The sequence below is a fragment of the Eucyclogobius newberryi genome, unplaced genomic scaffold, assembly GCF_026437365.1.
Source record: "Eucyclogobius newberryi isolate DKJ021-1_F unplaced genomic scaffold, fEucNew1.0.hap1 SCAF_12, whole genome shotgun sequence".
Lineage (NCBI taxonomy): Eukaryota > Metazoa > Chordata > Actinopteri > Gobiiformes > Gobiidae > Eucyclogobius > Eucyclogobius newberryi.
In genome coordinates this window covers 13,879,996-13,893,922 of record NW_027315746.1, presented here as the reverse complement: position 1 = coordinate 13,893,922, position 13,927 = coordinate 13,879,996, and the positions used below count along the sequence as shown (strand labels likewise).

The window sequence follows — 13,927 nt, the reverse complement described above, 5'->3', positions numbered from 1 at the left end:
CAAGTCTAAAAAACATTAAAGGTCCCATATCACGCAAAATTGACTTTTCAGAGCTTTTACGGACAATAAAGGATTATCTTATCTTATCTTAACCTTCTTACAGTGCTATTGGTGCCTCATATATATGCCAAAAGTGTTTTTTTTAATTGATTCCCGCAGTTTTTAGCGAGAGTACAGACTCTCTTCTTCTCCTCGGATGAGCAGACAAACGGGGGCTTCTCACATAGTCACTATTCCCTCCTTCCCCCTCTCCCTCCCCCGCCAAGGGGGAAAGGAGAGGGGGGGGTGAGAGGAGCCAAGGCGACTTTCGCAGAGACAGCGTGTACGCGGAAGAGAGCCGTCGCGGTGAAGTTAGTTTCACAGGACAGGAGAGCCCGGTCCACTGCGCTGTGAACCTTCGGACTTGTGGGGTGTTGTTGTTGTTGTTGTTGTTGTTTTATGGCGGTTGGCATCCGAGTGTTGCATTACTGCCAGACTTTATTCCTCAGACGTTTCGTAGTCCTCAGACTCTGTCGTAGTCCGTAAAAGTACTCCTCCCATTGCTTTGGCGTTACAAAGCCCATGAGGTCATGATGTGTTTTTGTGACTAGAATAGTTGTTGTGTCAGAGACCAACCAGCTTTATTCCAGGGAGACTCTTCTTCACCTTCCTCGCCCTCTTTGACGTTCGGTGCTTTGGAAGTACAAAGCCCATGAGATCATGGGACGTCTTTGTTGTTTTACAAAGCCCATGAGGTCATGGGACGTCTTTGTCGTTTTATCCTTTAGAAGTCCTTCTTCCATCACTTTGGCGTTTCTAGGCCCATGAAGTCCAAGCGCGTTAGAACATCCTCTTGCTCCTCATCCTCGGCTCAGTCTCCAACACCCCCCACCTCTATAAACGTTTACCCAGCCCTGTGCTACATAAGTAAGCAACCACAGCCTGACACAAACCCTGTGACTGGATCGCCAGAACGTTCCGCAGATTGAACTCCCGCCCATTATTCCGAAACCACAAGGCCAACCCGGCCCTTTCCCTATCATAAGCCTCACAGCAAATCAGCACATGCTCGACAGTCTCTGGCACCCGACAGTGACCACACAGACCGGTCGGATGTTTGCCTATCCTACTCATTGACCAATTGAGTCCAGTATGGCCAATCCTCATGCGGGCGAAGGCCCTTTCCTCCCACGCGTTCCTGCCCATAGACCCGCAAGGACCCACACTACCCTGTATGTGATAGAGATGCCGTCCAGTAACACAGTGGCTCCAAAATTCCTGCCAAAGGCCGACCACATGACTCTTGATAACGGGCTTGTTTTCAGACTTGCCCAACTCAACCGCCACATCAATTGATGGCCGCCGAAGGGAACGTTTAGCCAGTGCATCAGCCATTTCGTTACCATCCACCCCCACATGCGCAGGGACCCAAATGAAGGAAACCCTCACATCCTTCCTGGACAGGGAGAGCATCAGACAGAAGATGCCATTCAACACATCCTGTCTGCAATCCGATTTCCCAGATTTAATGCTTTGCAATGCAGAAAGGCTGTCAGAGGCCACCACAATGCCGCAACACTGCAAAGCAGATTCCGCCCATTCCAACGCCAACCGTATCGCTATAAGTTCCGACGTGAAAACAGAAAGGCGATCTGTCAACCTCTTCTTGACCGCTAGCCCCAGGTCAGGCACAAAATAAGCGGCGCCAGTACGCCCACTCTCAGGATCCCTAGACCCGTCGGTATAAATAAACACATCACCTGAGTGTTTATCGATGAGCGCTTGAACGGCAAACTGCGGTGCCCTCCCAGCGACTCCTCTAAGCTTGCCATGCAAGCTAACATCAACAGGAGCCGGGACAAACTTCCACGGAGCTATAGCAGACAAAGCCACCGACGGGCTCACACGCAAATCACCAACCCCCGCAAGCCGCGCCTTCGCATTTCCTACCTGGCTGAAAACCATACCGCCAGCCTCACTCTGCCCCCCATCAACCCTGAGAAAGTCCCTCACGGGGTGAGAGCTCGTATGACCTTGCACATTCACCCAGTAAGCCAACAGAAGTTCTAGCCTCCGGAGCCGTAACGGCAATTCCCCCAACTCAACCTGCAGCGCCGAGACAGGGGAGGTCCTAAAAGCCCTACAGCAGATGCGCAAGGCCTGGGCTTGCTCCACATCAAGCTTCTTTAAGTTAGTCTCAGCCGCAGACATGTAGGCTATACAGCTATAATCAATAGCCGCCCTCATGACGGCCCGATAAATACCCAGGAGCGACCTTCTGCTGGCCCCCCAGTCCTGGCCGGATAGACAACGAAGCAAGTTATTCACCCTTTTGCATTTACCACTGACCTCATCAATGTGCCGACGCCAACTAAGCCTCTCGTCAAAGGTGACCCCCAAGAACCTCACCTCCCTGACCTGTTCGAGCACCTGCCCATGCAGTCGAAGGGAGATGTCCCTATACCCATTGAAGAAACAGATCACTTGAGACTTCCGTACGGACAGTTTAAACCCCCACTTCAGGGTCCACTGCTCCACCTGCTGTATTGCCCTTTGCAGTTTCGCCTCGTAAAACCGGAGATTCCTCCCTCTCACCCATAGAGCGCCATCGTCAGCATAAAGGCTCCTCCCAACAGACCCATCCACGTCGTCAAAGATGTCCTTAATCATAACATTGAACAAGATAGGGCTACACACACTCCCCTGCGGGATCCCATTCTCCACCCCATAGACCCCAGAGTAAGCAGCGCCCACTCTGGTTTGGATACGCCGGCTTGTGGGGTGGAACCTACAACTAAGTTACATTTGAGTTGCCTGACCCGCTAGCCCCGCCCACATTCTGTTCGAATGCGTAAGGGTCTGGACTCGGAGTCATAGCCAATGAGATCGTCGGTAATCCATCTACCTCTCCAATCCCAGGCGGAGGTTTTATCGCGTCACACTGCGATACGGAAGTAGCTCTTCACCCCAGTTCCAAAACTTTCAAGATGGCGGACCCGGCTCGTGACCGAGTGTTTACTTCTGCCCTCGCTTCGGTTTGAACAATCAGGAAAGTCCGCTCTACTTGCCGTGATGAACGTGCGTTAGATGCGGTTATGCGATTAAGGAGACATTTTCTGCGTTCGGGGACGGATACCACGGAACACGCCTTGTTGACACGTAAGCCTATGTAATATCCGGTTAAGCGTGTCGCGTTTTTTGCTGGGTTTATGTGATTGGTTCTGTCTCTGCTCTAAACTCCGCCCTAGAAATTGAACCGCAGCGGTCGAGCCCCAGACCCACACAGTTTTGAGAAGTAGTTTGCCAAAACATGTTGGGAATGGCTGGTCAGGCAAACATTTGAGTGCGGGCGCTATTCCCACGATAAAGACGATGGTGCGCGAGAGCTGTAAGTACTAAAGCTACATGTACATGTGCGACTTCCTGACGAGGCGTTTGTTATTACATTGTTTTGTGATGTCTTTCATTTATTATGATGACTGTGCAAGTGCTTGAAATGTGATTATTGCTTTTATTCTTTGATAACTTAGCATTGCCGTGTGCCGCTGTGTAGCAAGCCTCGGCCTGTGTTTACATACACCGTCTCACGTGTGGGCTGGGGACACACGCTCTTGCTGAGACTACGTCACCGGTTGGGCGGGGGAGCCAGATCGCTCTTCGCAAGGGTGGGGGCGAATATCAAACCAAGCAGTTTGCATTTCCGGGTTGGTGAGGGGGTCCAAGGTCTGGGTGATATTTCTTAACTATTATGTTAAGGGTGTTGCACAACTATTATTATTATCAATTATACACTTAGGATAGACTACGAGACATGAAAAATAGCATCATATGGGATCTTTAAGTTCACTTTCTCTTACACTTCTTCACATCTAATCAAGTAAGTAAGAGAAATTCAGGTATGTCATTTTAGAAAATAAGATGAAGTAAAGCATGTTGCTTGCAGTCCTTCATCAAACATTGTTGTGTAAGAGTTTTTTAGGAAGTCCACATAGTTTTGAATGCTCTGTTTGTTGCTCTCAGACTGGTCCAAACTCAACTGGAGATCTTTGAGACGAACTTCAAACTGCTTCTCTGCCTGTTGATACAGATATGAAGAGCAATGACTTGATAAATCAATTAAAAATAATATAATGATTAAGTAACAATGCCAATTTTAAACAAACAGTTTTATAAGGCCATCCTCTCAATGTGGCTTTACTTACTGTTTTCTTGCTCTGTTGCAATAGACAGAGCTCTTTGTCTCTTCTACATATTTGTGCCTCAAGCTCCAAAATTTTGGTCTGAAGAGCCTGTTCCTGAGAAGTAGTTTGGTTTTTAACATTGTTGACCTGAAAAATACCAAACAAATTAATAGAAATTAATATAGTAGTAAGCAAATCACAAAATCCATAAAGCTGCCATGTGTCTGGGGGTGGCTCATGTTTCCTATAATAAAAGTGTTAATATGTGTCAGTGTTGCTATAACCTGCTGTTTGACGTCAGACAGGGCGAGGTCGAGCTGGCGGCTGAGGGCGTGGCACTCGGACGAGCGCTGGTCCAGTTGTCTGTTACTGAAGGCCACGGCCTCCTCCTGACGCCCGAGTCTCTGGACCAGCTCGGCGTTCTCCTGCTGCAGACTGTCCATCGCCCTACAGAGATTTCACTACAGTCAGGCGACGAAAACAGCGAGGAAACTGCTACTTCCAGCTCCTTTAAGCTTTTTGTAAGATAATCTGACAAGTAAATTGTTGTCTACAAGAGTTGTTTTTTAGAGTAAATCTACTGGCAAAAATCTGCAAATTGAATTGATTCAGAAGCACAATGGTTTAGATTTCAAAACAACGCTATTGCTGGGTAAAAATGCAGATTTTGGTTGTCATTTTTCTAACTGAAATGATCAGGCTCAACATATTTCCTGACGTTAAAGCAGAAACCAAAGTTTAGAACATTCTCCATGGAGTTTTGTGATGTTCTTTGAAATGTTAGAGGAAATGTAAGAAAATCTCTATGGAGGCAAGCAGGAGGCAGATCCTCCACCGGAAAAGTTACAAGTCAAGTCAAGAAACTAGGCCCTGGAAGGCAAGAGAGTATGTTTTTCAAGTACTATAAAAGCATGTGTAACCAAGTAATTGCAGATATTCACCGGTAAGTCTATTTTTGGCTGAAATCTCAGACAAATTATGCAAAGATATGTGATATACAACCTTTTTTGATTTGCGGCACACTTGTATTTGTTTGAAATGTTTTCGACACAGCGTCTACTGAAACATTACCAAATCACAGCGTCACAAAAAGTGCTAACCAATTGTGGCAAATAATGTCCATATCACTGTCTGGTTCTTTAAATTTGATGAAAAATTTTTCTTTTTTTGCACAGAGATTTGCTCAGGACTCACCAAAATGGTAACTTAATCTATTAAATCCATGTGTGAATTTGTCATGCACCCCTGACACTACCTCAGGGCGCGCTAGAGTTAAACATCAAGGGTAAATACTGCATTGGAAAGACACAGATTAACTGGAGAAAATATGTTTGAAGTAAAAAAGGCTCTAGCTGCAGACTGTATGATGTATGTACAGCTCAGTTTGAGGTCCAGGAAAGGATAAAAGATGCGAGGTCTTACATTTGCAGTGACTGAACTCTTTCGTGCAGCTTTGAATTGGCCTCGTGGATGGACTCTTTCATCTCAGTGGATGAGCTCAGCTGCTTCCTCTGACTCTCAATCTGTCCAAAAGGCAGAGTTAAGAATTTAAATTCCGTATGAAGCACAAGTTTAAAAGGAGGAGAGCAGTAAGGGGAATTTCAAATGGCCTGTGGGGTTTCAGGCTCATGGTGGGTTGTATTGTACTTCTTAAAACGCCTTGGCTTTTAAAACACAACTATAACTACAATGCTACTACTTACTGTTGCCCATCAAGTAGTAGTTTAGTTTCAGACACACCATTTTACACTTCTATACAAATAAATTCTCAAAATGCAATGATTACAGCCAAACTCCTGGATACTTGTGTGACACCAAATATTCTTTCTTTATCCCACAATTTTCACAATTTCATGTCAGAATGTTAAATGTTTATCTACTTTTTGGGCAACCATAAGCATTTTAAACAATGTTAGCAACTTAGCACAGCAAGTATTTATCTGCATTATCCAGTTTCACTCTTACCAAAATAGCAGCAGATAAAAACTCAGCACACTACAAAGAAAAAGTGTATTCCTTGAAGAAAGTGTGAGGGAAATGTTGCAAAAGAATTCAAGATTTCCTTCAGCTCTTAACACCTCTCAGCGCATCACTGCAAACTCTCACGAAAGCTTCAAATCCAAACGCATGCCCACACGGGATGATAAAACCACTTCAGATAATATTTCACACGAGATGACAGGCCATGAGGGAAAATCATTCTCTACTATTTTCACTGCAGAGACCAGAAGGTATAGTAGTATTTTCTCTGAATACAGGAGCTGATGAAAGCTCTTCAAATCACATGAAATACTCCAGGGTTTTAAAGCTCTATAATACTACGGTATTTTGTACGAGAAGAGCTGACACACACTCGCACGCGTCATCTTTCTTTGGGTGGACATTATATTACTTACATTCAACTCCTGGAAACTAGGAACTTCACGATGTCAAATGTTTGTGTTACATCACGATTTAACAATTATTCACGATTATTGCGACTGTTACTGTTCATATTGTCTAACATGTGACTACTATTCCTTAAGTTTGTGACCAGGTTTATGAAATTAAACTTTTTAGAAAGACAAAATAAAGTTGAATTTGACAGATAAAAGGGCCGGATAAAAAAAAAAATTATTGACATTTTTTTGGACTATAGATTGAACTAAAAAGTCTTAATTTTGCTTCTAAAAATTGTCACGATAATCATTATTTTTTGGTTCTTACGATTGTATTGTGACTTGAATAATCACGACTATCTAACCTGATAATCGTGACATCCCACAGAAGAGTGATCCTAAACTTAACCATCGTCACTACTCACTAACCCGACCCCAAACCTTAACCAAGTTAACCCATAGCTGAACTTTAAATCAAGTTTTTGATCTAAAGAATTTACATGTCCTGAGTGGACATGCGCAAAATGGGATTTTTTGGGAATTTTTCCTTAAAAGAGCAGATTTAAATGAAATAAAGGAAAGAGACTTGAAGTTGGAGGAAATAAGGCGCACTATGTAAATTCTCTGGTTGCGGATGAGCCTCGTGCTCGTCTCTGTGGAGATGTCTTTGCTTTGCTTGGAATGTTCCACAGTACTATCCATCACCATGGAGACAAGCAGGAGGTGCCAGTTTTTGGGAAGAATTGAATAAAATGCCTAAATTGATCACTTTAATGCCAAACAGAGAAACATTTCAGGCAAAGTAATAACACCTCCATGGAGACAAAACTGGTTGCAAACACCAGAAAAGTTGCATCGTGCACCTTCATTTCAGACAGTGGGAATCAAAAAGAAGACATTCTCAGGTAGTTTCCCAGTGAAATATGAAGGAGCACCGAAGCACACGTCGTAAATAACGATAATGTTTCCACGGCAATCCAAACCACAGCAATCTCACAGCTAAGCGCACACGGGGGAGGTCACTGCGGTCTAGTGGTCAGATGGATTGCACTCATTTTTCAACCTTGGCCTGAAGTTGTTCGATGGACTCCGACTTTTCCGCGCAAGTAATTTGGCAACGCCGCAGCCTCTCCTCGCAGCGACGGAGACTGCGCTCGGCTGAACTCAGAGACTGCGGGTACCACTTCAGGCCGTCGATACGAACCTGCAGCTCCCGCCTCCGCTGTGCCCATGAGCAAGGCACCAGAGGGACGCGTGTGTGTGGGAGTGGACAAGAGTTATAAGAGACATTGAAAAACGAACCGTCTCCTGGGTTTGAATGTGGACATGTGTTTTGAAAAACAATAAAATCAAATTACTTTTTCCATTTAGATAAATCATACATAGGGGTTGAAGTATCCTGATAATGATATTTGAACGATATTATGACAATTAGAAATGCGTAAAAAAAAGTATTTAAACGTATTAGTTCCGGTTTAAATGAATTAAATTGAAATGTCTGTCAAATTTAACACAAAAGTGCAAAAACATCATCATATAACGTTATTTCACTCGACTCTTTTCACTTTTATTTGTAATCAGTTCCTTTTCTAGCACTTTTTACTATAAACGATATACGCAATATTCAAAACATTCACAATATTATCTAAATGTGGATATATTTTTTTCAAATCATACATCATTTGTGCTGTAATAAACCCATATGATAGCAGCACAGTTTTGTTCAATACAGTAAATAAAAAAAAAATTAAAAAATGTGTAACCATGACAGTTTATGCTAATATACAGTAAATGTTATGGTTTTAACAGCCGCCGGATATTAGTATCATAAACATAAACACAGATGAATATTGCAAATGACGAGACATTACATTAAACAATACCTTTTCAACTTGTGTGTCTCCCCCTTCTTGAATGTTTTCGATGTGCTTTACAACCTCAGCATGCTGCATTCGTGTTTGAGCCATTTCAGCTTTAAGATCCTCCACCTGTGAACCACAAACCAGAAGTGGATTAATCTGGCACAACCAAAATGAAGACAAACTCGTATACAACAGCTGGTCACTTAGCGGTTCAACCATGCATAAATGTGATTGTTTTTCATTAGGACGGAACAATGAGCCGTGTGAAATGGGGGTAAATTATTGGAGCCAGGAAAACAACATCACACAACACTGTTCGGCACGACCTGCTAAGTCATAGTACAACGTGTTACTGCAGAAGAACACATGCACTTTCAAGCAAAGTACAAGTTATATTTCTAACATCGCGTTCAATCACACGCGACAAAATTGTCTTCTGGCTCTCTAAAATAAGTGTTTACTGCGTCTTGTTAGTTAGTGTCTCATACATTCTGCTGTGACATCTTCAGTCAGGTGGCAGCGCTAACTACCTGTCGTTGTAATTGCTTGGCTTCGTGGTTTTTCTCCTGAGACACAATCTTCTCTTCCTCCAGAGCTGCCTCGCAACCTGCCACCAGCGCCTCCAACTGAGCAACAGATGTCTGGGAAACGCAAAGAAACAGATTTATGTCGTAAACAAGCGCATTTTAAAACTAGAAAAAAAACTAAAAAACACAGAGGAGAAAGCGGAGGCTAAAAAAACCCCCCTTTCATACTAAATACAACCCTTATTTACACTGGTACATTCCTACAAAAAAAGTAGTTAGTAGTTTTTGGACGGAGTGCTTTTATTCCTAAAAACGTAATATTTAGTCTGAAGTAACAGTACTTTACCAGTACTATACCATTGTTATTATTAGTATTATTTGTCTTATGCCAGCTATTTTTATTATTATTATTTTATTTTATCTTTTTTTTTCTATTTCATCTTACTCTTCCCTCCATTCCTTATTAAGATATGAGAGGACCTTTCTACAGGAGTTTTGTTAATAAGAGATTTTGTTTTTGAGAGTTTTTTTTTATTAAGAGTGTTTTTTAAAACTTCCCATAAGTTATCTGTCCTTTTCCTTCTGTATCTACTGTGTTGTAACACCAACATTTCCCCATGTGTGGACAATAAAGGCTATCTTATCTTACTCTACTTGAGTAAAGGTTTTGGTTTCTCTTGGCACTATGAGTAAATCTACAAGAGACATTTGTGTTTCTTGCACCGCTCCTTCAGACAGGATTTAGTCTTTCTTAATTTGGTGTTGTCCATCCTTTAAAAAATTAAAAAATGCATTATTTAAAAGTTTCGTCCTTACAATTAAATCAATAAATAATGAATGAAATGCTAGATCCAGGCAGCTCTTACTTTCCAAATACATTTCCCGGTACTTGAGTAATTTCTTGGACCACCACTACACTTTCACTCGAGTAAAATTTTTTGGCAACTCTAACCTCTTCTGCTCTTTAAAAAATGTCTAAAAAACTTAAGTCACAGCTTGTATTGTGGATCTGCAGCCGTTCTGTACAAGCCCTGTCCCTCATACTGTAAATCTGCTTTGTGAAAGAAGCCAGGACATGAACTGCACAGACCAGAGCTGCACAAAGGTTTGCTGCACCACATTTCCAAAAGCACTGGTCACAAAGTCAAGCTAAAATTGACGTTAATTTTAAATGAGGGCGCAGCATACGTTACAGTGGCTCCCTTTCAGGCGGCTGTCAGACACGTTGTCGTACCTTGAGCATTGCATTATTGAAGCTCATGTCTCCGTTTTCAGCGATGAGTTTTTGGACTTGTAGCATCACACTTTCATTGGCAGTAGTGAGGTCATCTCTTTCCTTCTGCAGTCTTGCATTTAGCTCTACGATTTGGCTGGACAAAAAAGTAACGCATGTGGAAATAAGAGTTTCAGTCTTTGTTTCTGTGGATTAGCATTATCAGCCTAAGCAAAATCAAACTTAACACTTCTCTTGAGATTAGGAGTGATTTTGCTTAAATTAAGCACATCTAATGCATGTTCCAGCAGAAAAAAACATTCCCACTTTAATGTTTTAAAACACTTTAAAACTATGAAATGAAGGTTTGTAAATATACTTAATCGAATATTTTATTTCAAGTTTGACAACGTGGACACAAGGAATGAAATGATTTGAGCAATAGGCAGTTTTATTCCCACCCACCTCTTTAAAAAGGTTATCTGAGAAACAAGTTTGTCTTTCTCGTCCGTCATTAGTTCTTTTTGTTGTGTCTTTGAGTCTCTTTGTCGACGGGCGTCGGCCAGCTCTGCATCCTACAACGAAAGCGAATGAATCAACCAACAGCAAGTGCACGGATTTATAAAACACATAAGAATACAGAGCAAAACAGTGCAGTATTCAAATATCTCCTGTGCGATTATTACATTTGGATGGACGACTTAGTGTTATCATTCACCAAAACGTGACAAAATCTCATAAAATGTGAATATTGTCTGTAATATTCTCTTCATAATAAGTCATTTGAAAAAACGCTCAATACTAATATGTGCAAGAAATAAAAATATGCCACGTTATTTGATGAAAAGAAGGGTCACAAAAAGAGACCATCCCAGAGTGGCAGGGTGGTCCATTCTGATCAAACCTTTTCACAGCTCCAAATTGTGTTCGGCGCATTGTATTTCCTCCCTGATCTGGACCCGGAGTGTCACCGAGCTCCTGGGCTAAAACATAATGTCCCAGAGGTGTTCTATTGGATCAGGACGTTGGAGCATGAAGGTTAGGTCATTTTCAGAGGGGCTTGGACCGCCTGTTCCACCTTTGTGCAGTACAGCTTTGACGCAACTAGTAATGGTGGTGAGCTAACATCCGTCTCCATTCATAATTTGGGATTTGTCCGATTGTTGCTCCTAGTTCGCCCCTTGTTTATTTCAGTAACAAGAAAACAGAAGCTGAAGCTCTTGTCTCACCTCATCAGCTCCTGAACAGACAAGAACTATGCTCCAGACGTTTTATTGATTTGATGCAAAGCTCAACATAAAAAAGAAAGTCTTTGAAATGGCGCCCCTAACCCATGAATACGGGTTGAATTAAAATGATAGACTCATGGATCAACTGCAATGATTATACCTCTACGGAATGTCAATAAACTGCACATTTTTTTCATTTATTACATTCTGTTTTCCACTTCCACATATTACCTTTTCCTTCAACTGTGCATAACACTTTTCCACCGCTGCCTCAAAGCGCTCAGCTCTGTGTTTCTGTGCCCGGGTGGCCTTCTTCAGCGCTTCTTTATCTAGCGCTGCTTTTTCTCTAAACGTGGTGAACGACGCTTTTAAATCTTCCATCTCCAACCTCTGCTGAGTCATCGTCCGCTCCAACGTCTATAATCAGACCACAAAAGGACAGGACTTAAAATATATATAGAGAGAATATCTAGACTTGGTTAAGATTCAGCAAAATACAGCTGGATTTTAGTCTCAGTAGGTTTTTAATTGCTCATATGAAATTGTTTTGTGACATTTTTTACTGGAACAAATAAGAAAGCACTCTCAACATTCATGTACATTATCTTTAAGACGTAACCAAAGCCAACTGCTGCTTCTGAAAGTTCACACTTCGCTGTGATTGGTTACATCCGCCTGTCACTCTCTCACAGAGGAGGATTATGAGCATAGAGCAGCATGATTTGTCAATATCACCTAAATCGCATATCAACACAGCTTAGATCTGATCACAATTACATTTGTATCATCATATTGCCCAGCCCTACTCCATGACTGACAAATATGTAATTAAGTAATAAGTAAACAAGTCATTTGAACTAATCTTGATATCGCTTGTTGCCGTGTGTTGTTTTGTACCCGCAGTTGCACAGTCAGGCGGTTGTTTTCTGCCTCTTTACTCCGCAGCTGACTCTGGAGGTGAGCACGTGTCGCCTCAACAGATTTGGTCAAATGGACTGCACTTTTTGTGAAATTCTGAAGGGAATAAAAGAATAAAATATTTCAACAAAGCAGTGACAGATTCAAAGACAAAAATTGAAAGCTGTAAAAGATCTACCTGCTCCTCTTTTCTCTGATCCTTCATCTCTTCAACTCTTTTCCCCATTTCATGCAGGTCCTTTTTTAAAGCCTCCAAGAAGAAAACACAACATGGTTTGTTTGTTGCTAAAGTATATCACAAAAAAACTCAAAAGTGTACCTCATTTTCATTTTCAGCCATTGAAATCCTTGTCAGTAGATTGTGAACTTGTTTGTCTGCATCCACTTGCTCAGCCTAAAAGAAACAAAAATGTTGTGCAATACCATTAGATCGTACTTATAATGTAATATAATGCATATTTTATTTCATATGCATTAAAAACTGTTGGGACTGTTAAAATACATTCACTTTCCAGAACATTTGCATTCATTTTGAATCACTTGTATCATATTACAAACCTCTACATTTTGGAGTTGCTTCAGTGTCTGACGAACAGATTTATTGATCTGTTTGAAGTCCTCCAGTTTGTCCAATAGAAGCCCTCTCTGTCTGGTGATTCTGCTCTTTTGTGATGCCGGTCTGGAGGTCTGAAAGAAACACATTATATATACCACTACCTTTTAACTAAGCGGCTAAATTACGTGTCTGGAGCTTACAGATGTTTCATTGTCAAGAGCATCTTTGAAAGAGACGAGTTGAGCAGCAGCAGCGTTGGCGGCTGATTCAGCGTCCATCAGCATTTGGAGATAATCGCTCTCTTCATGACTTAATTAGAAAAGATAAATGTATATAACATAATGTATAATCTTAATGTTTTTCTTTGATTTACAGTTTTTGCATAGTTCCGACATACTTTCTTCCATTAAACCAATGGCAACTTTGATAAATGTGTATATCTTCCAAATAATCTCATCCCTATAGAATAGAATAGCTTTAATGTCTACTAAGGTAGAAGTTAATACATAACTGCTATATTTTGCGGACCATATAATTGTTTTGCTTTGCTGACCGCATTTTAGTAGATAACTAATAGAAAAATGCCTAAAACTGCTTAATTACTGGTGCATAATTTGAACAATTTGTATTTTTCTTTTTTTGTTTATGGACAACTTTTATTAGTATTCAACCATTAACAATTTTCCTTTCAATTAATTATCTTAGATAATGTTCATAAGCATGATTACAGTAATAAGCAGTTTTATACACAAGCATTTGTATGTGTTTTATGAACACTAACAGCTGAAAACCACTCCGCATATCAATTACCACTTATTAGTGATTAAAATGTTGTCCTAAGCTAGTTATGTTTTACCTTTTTATCAGAATTAAAGGGTTAGGCGAACCCCTTTCCATTCATTTCCTGGACTTGGTACCACTTTGCAATAACTACACCTTAATTAGCCTTAATAAACCTAATTCACAATGAAAAAATAGTTTATTATGAATGAAAGGAGTTATGTTATTAATCAAGTACTTACTAGGGCTGAATCATTCTTAAAAAAACAATTTGTTTTTAAATAATTAAATCTTTGTTCATGCT

At 41.2% G+C, this 13,927-nt stretch overlaps 1 protein-coding gene across 1 annotated transcript; it reads right to left on the bottom strand.

Annotated features, from left to right (window-relative positions):
- Positions 1 to 3,864: 3,864 nt before the first annotated feature.
- LOC140356119 (protein BCAP-like) lies at positions 3,865 to 13,147 on the bottom strand. The gene is made up of 14 exons (XM_072440869.1): positions 13,044 to 13,147; positions 12,846 to 12,974; positions 12,607 to 12,681; positions 12,466 to 12,537; positions 12,267 to 12,383; positions 11,601 to 11,786; positions 10,606 to 10,715; positions 10,162 to 10,297; positions 8,931 to 9,041; positions 8,422 to 8,526; positions 5,583 to 5,683; positions 4,445 to 4,607; positions 4,182 to 4,307; positions 3,865 to 4,054 (listed from the first exon to the last, which is right to left on the bottom strand). Exons 1-14 carry the CDS (start codon positions 13,125 to 13,127, stop codon positions 3,881 to 3,883), a joined length of 1,689 nt encoding a protein of 562 aa, XP_072296970.1. The 5' UTR covers positions 13,128 to 13,147; the 3' UTR covers positions 3,865 to 3,880.
- Positions 13,148 to 13,927: the final 780 nt, after the last annotated feature.

Coding starts and splice junctions, on each gene's coding strand:
- LOC140356119 (XM_072440869.1), bottom strand. CDS start 13,127: ATGCTGATGGACGCTGAATCAGCCGCCAACGCTGCTGCTGCTCAACTC. Junction 12,682..12,845: donor AGCAACTCCAAAATGTAGAG/GTTTGTAATATG, acceptor TGTTTCTTTTAG/GCTGAGCAAGTGGATGCAGA. Junction 4,308..4,444: donor TGTCTGACGTCAAACAGCAG/GTTATAGCAACA, acceptor GGTATTTTTCAG/GTCAACAATGTTAAAAACCA.